We start from the raw sequence: 3398 nt of genomic DNA on the forward strand, positions 1-3398 counted from the left end.
TGCGGTGGGCTTATTGGCTTCTACTTATTTATAAGAAAGGCCGTGAATTGAGGCCCCGGATGGCAGGCAATTATTGGTGCCAAAGTAATTCTTTAAAAGAAAATAGGAGTGGTATGGGTCGCTGTTCTTTTGTGAACAATCACTACCCATAACTTTACTGTTGGACCAAAGGAACCATTTGAGTAGTGATGACCCAACAAAAGAATAAAAAAAGGAAAACAAACCCTCATGGTAAGAGTGCAAGCTTAGGATTCAGGGTTTGAATATATCCAGTTCAGTGCGATGGAAATGAGTTTATATTGCAAATGGAATTTGTCAGTAATTTCTATGTTATGCTAAGGAGGAGTTCGTGGTGTATTTATTGATAGAATTCACTAGGTAGTAAAGCAGTCAGTGAATTGCGACAAGCGTCTCGGCTCCTCTACTGCATATCGCCAGCCATTAGATCTCCCTTTCTGCTCGTCCGGTCGTAGCTTCAACGACAACAGAGGGTTGTTGTATGAATATTAAATCATCCAAAAGAGGAGTGAATATTCTTAATAATATTCAATTCTATTTCTTTAATATTTTTTGGGTCAACCGTTGGGGATTTTTGGTGGCGTTTTTTAATTTTCTTCATTCCCCTTTAATTAAATTGTCGTCCCATCAACTACTACTACCCATGACCAAACCTTCATTAATAGCATATTAGCGATTAATTCTCTACTCTCACAGGAAGGTATAACGGGAATCAACCTCCCCTTCATAAACTCAACGCTAAGCCCTCACACGCGCCGTCTTCTTCCCAGGACACGCATGAACAACACAGCATGTTGACAAAGGGGGTCAGCACCGCAGAACTTCCTGTAATTTTTTGCTTCAAAAGTAACTCCGAGTTACATTTCATAAGATTAATACAATAGAAAGAAAGTATGAACGATTAACTGAATTATTTATCTATATTTATTATTGAATAAGAGGAGAGAGTATTAGAGCAGAAAAGCTAAAGCAGAAAAGAATTTAATTAGGAAACCAACTATTTTTCAACAAATATCAATCATTTTTTTTCTTTATCTCAAACCCTAAATTCTAAACTTTAAATCCTAAACCCTCTAAAAAATGAGAGTTGAAAAAATAATTTCAGAGTATACTCTCAAATGGTTTACTAACAATATATGTATGAAATATACTCACATCCTTGTAGTTTATCAATATTATACTTACATCAGCTTTTAGTTGACAATTACCACTTTTCTTAACGAACTTTTCACAATTTAAAATCATCCTTAACAGAAATCTAACATATAAAACATGGTAAGTGGAAACATGTGAAAAATGCCATAACCAAAACAGCTACCTAATTGGAAATTTGGAACAAGGTATTCAAAGATTATTAAGTCTTCTCTAACACATGCTCCATTGTATCTTTGGGACCAGCTCCAGAACATTGAAATGTAAACAAAGGATAAGAATTCCCCTCTACTATAGCAAAAAATCGACAGCAGCAATAAAAATAGAAGAGATATCAATGAAGAAAAGCTTTTCGATCCGTAAAGATCATGGGCTTTACACCATATTGATGCCAAACATTGAATTGTATCCCATAAAGCTTGCTTGTCCAAAAATTTGTAGTTGAATGTAAGCAGAGTGCCCTCCAACCAAATACTCCACATAGTGGTGTAAACTACACATTGCCACAAAGACTCTGCCTTTTTCCTACTTCCAAAACGAATAAACCTAATCAATAGGAATTGGTCTAAGGTATAAACAGGAATATTATTATTCCCATTGAATTCATATATCCCCTTAAATTTAGCAGAGTTACTGCATTTGAAGCAAGAGGTATAAACAGGAGCATATGCCAACTGCCAAGATACAAATACAAAGACAATGAGACAGCAAAGATAGAGAGATACAGAGGAAACCCGTCCTAGGATGATAAAGGCAATTTGCTTGACTTTGTACCTATATATTCTCCTAACAATTTTGTGTCCCTCAAGGTTTCAGTATTTCTATCCTGGAAGGTCGCTAAATGCAGGTTTAGAACTCCCATCAAGTATCAAGTACCTTGCCTATAACCTAACTTTTAACTGAATGAGTATCACAAAAAACTTGAATTGATCAATCTAAATTACTGGGATAAATGCATTACTCAGTAAATCTTATTTGCAGTTCTTCAACCACTCTGAATACCTTCTAAGTTCTCTTAGGATGTCTATGACTCATTCAATTGTGAATATGCATTTCTCAGTAAATCTTATTTACAACTATTGTTCTTAATAAGATTCACAATGATGATGTGCTAAACCACTGAAGTTTGCAGACCTCCAAAGCACTCTTCGTAGTGCTAAAACCAGTGTTTTCTGAGTCTGAGATTAATAACCACAAATTTATTTAATACCCTGTCAATAGTCTTTTTCATTCTTTTCCTATATAAAACACTAAATATCTTTGTATTATGTTAAGAAGTATTGTATATATTTTCCTCAGCCAAAATCCAGGATCAAACAGCCAACTAAAGGACATGAAATAAAACTGCTACTAAAAAACTCACTATGTTACATCAGTTTCTTTTGAAATACATCATCCCACACCAGCATGGAGCATCCATTAACATCAACAAAGCAATAAAACATCATGTATTCATGGATAATGTTAGTATGTTACTAACCTTGTCTTAATTCAAGCCCTGGAAGTTGTACTACTTGAACCTCCCATTGTACCATTGTTATTATCCATGACAGCATGAACTTCCCTTGCTGCAGCTATGGCAGAATCCGCCCTCTTAACAATTTTCTGAAGCTCCCCAACTTTCTCAGATAACGATGTAACATTTGTGCTGGTTGATTGAACCAAATGATTCGCAGTCTCTAGAGCAGTGCACAGCTAAATAAACCCCACAAAAATTATTAATGAAAAAGAGCAAGATCCATCAATCACACCATAAAAATAATATTACCAACAATATTTAACTTGGTTATTTGAATTCTAGAACTGCAACATAATTTTTTAATTACCATCACAATTTTACATTTTTATATCATTAGGATTTATCTTAAAAATCACCTAGCTAATAAGTGATAACAAATAACCAAATAGATAGATTAGATTCTGACAAGGACACTATTAGTTAGAGTTAATCACTTATCAGAAGTCGGTGACTCTTGTATATACTTTATTGATAGTTTTATTTTAGCTCTACATACCAAAAATCATGCATCTTGTAACACTAAATTCAAATTGTTCAATTTTCTCCAAATCCACTGATTCTCTTGATTCTATGAAGATTTTTTAATGTTCATGTATCTAATTATGTAACGAGATATTAACAAAAATAACCACCTTTTATGTTGACACCTAAATGATAATCTAAAAGAATAGTAAATCAAAATTAAACTCTAATTTCGTAACCTCTAATA

At 33.9% G+C, this 3398-nt stretch overlaps 1 protein-coding gene across 7 annotated transcripts in view; it reads right to left on the minus strand.

The window, feature by feature from the left end:
- Positions 544-3398, minus strand: part of LOC107613174 — a 3507-nt gene continuing 652 nt past the window's right edge. Inside the window, exons 3-5 of one of the 7 annotated variants that reach the window (XR_002353028.1) lie at positions 2651-2865; positions 1550-1698; positions 1128-1416 (exon numbers count right to left, since the gene is read on the minus strand). Coding sequence is in view for 6 of the 7 variants with exons in the window: in XM_016315040.2 (XP_016170526.1) it covers positions 2662-2865 (204 nt within the window). In the remaining variant the exon portion in view is untranslated. Of the gene's footprint in view, positions 857-1127; positions 1717-2650; positions 2866-3398 lie in introns of those variants that run through there. The other 6 variants (XM_016315040.2, XM_021109937.1, XM_016315037.2 and 3 more) reach the window with 6 other exon arrangements.

This window comes from Arachis ipaensis, chromosome B08, assembly GCF_000816755.2.
Source record: "Arachis ipaensis cultivar K30076 chromosome B08, Araip1.1, whole genome shotgun sequence".
NCBI classification, from domain to species: Eukaryota; Viridiplantae; Streptophyta; class Magnoliopsida; order Fabales; family Fabaceae; genus Arachis; species Arachis ipaensis.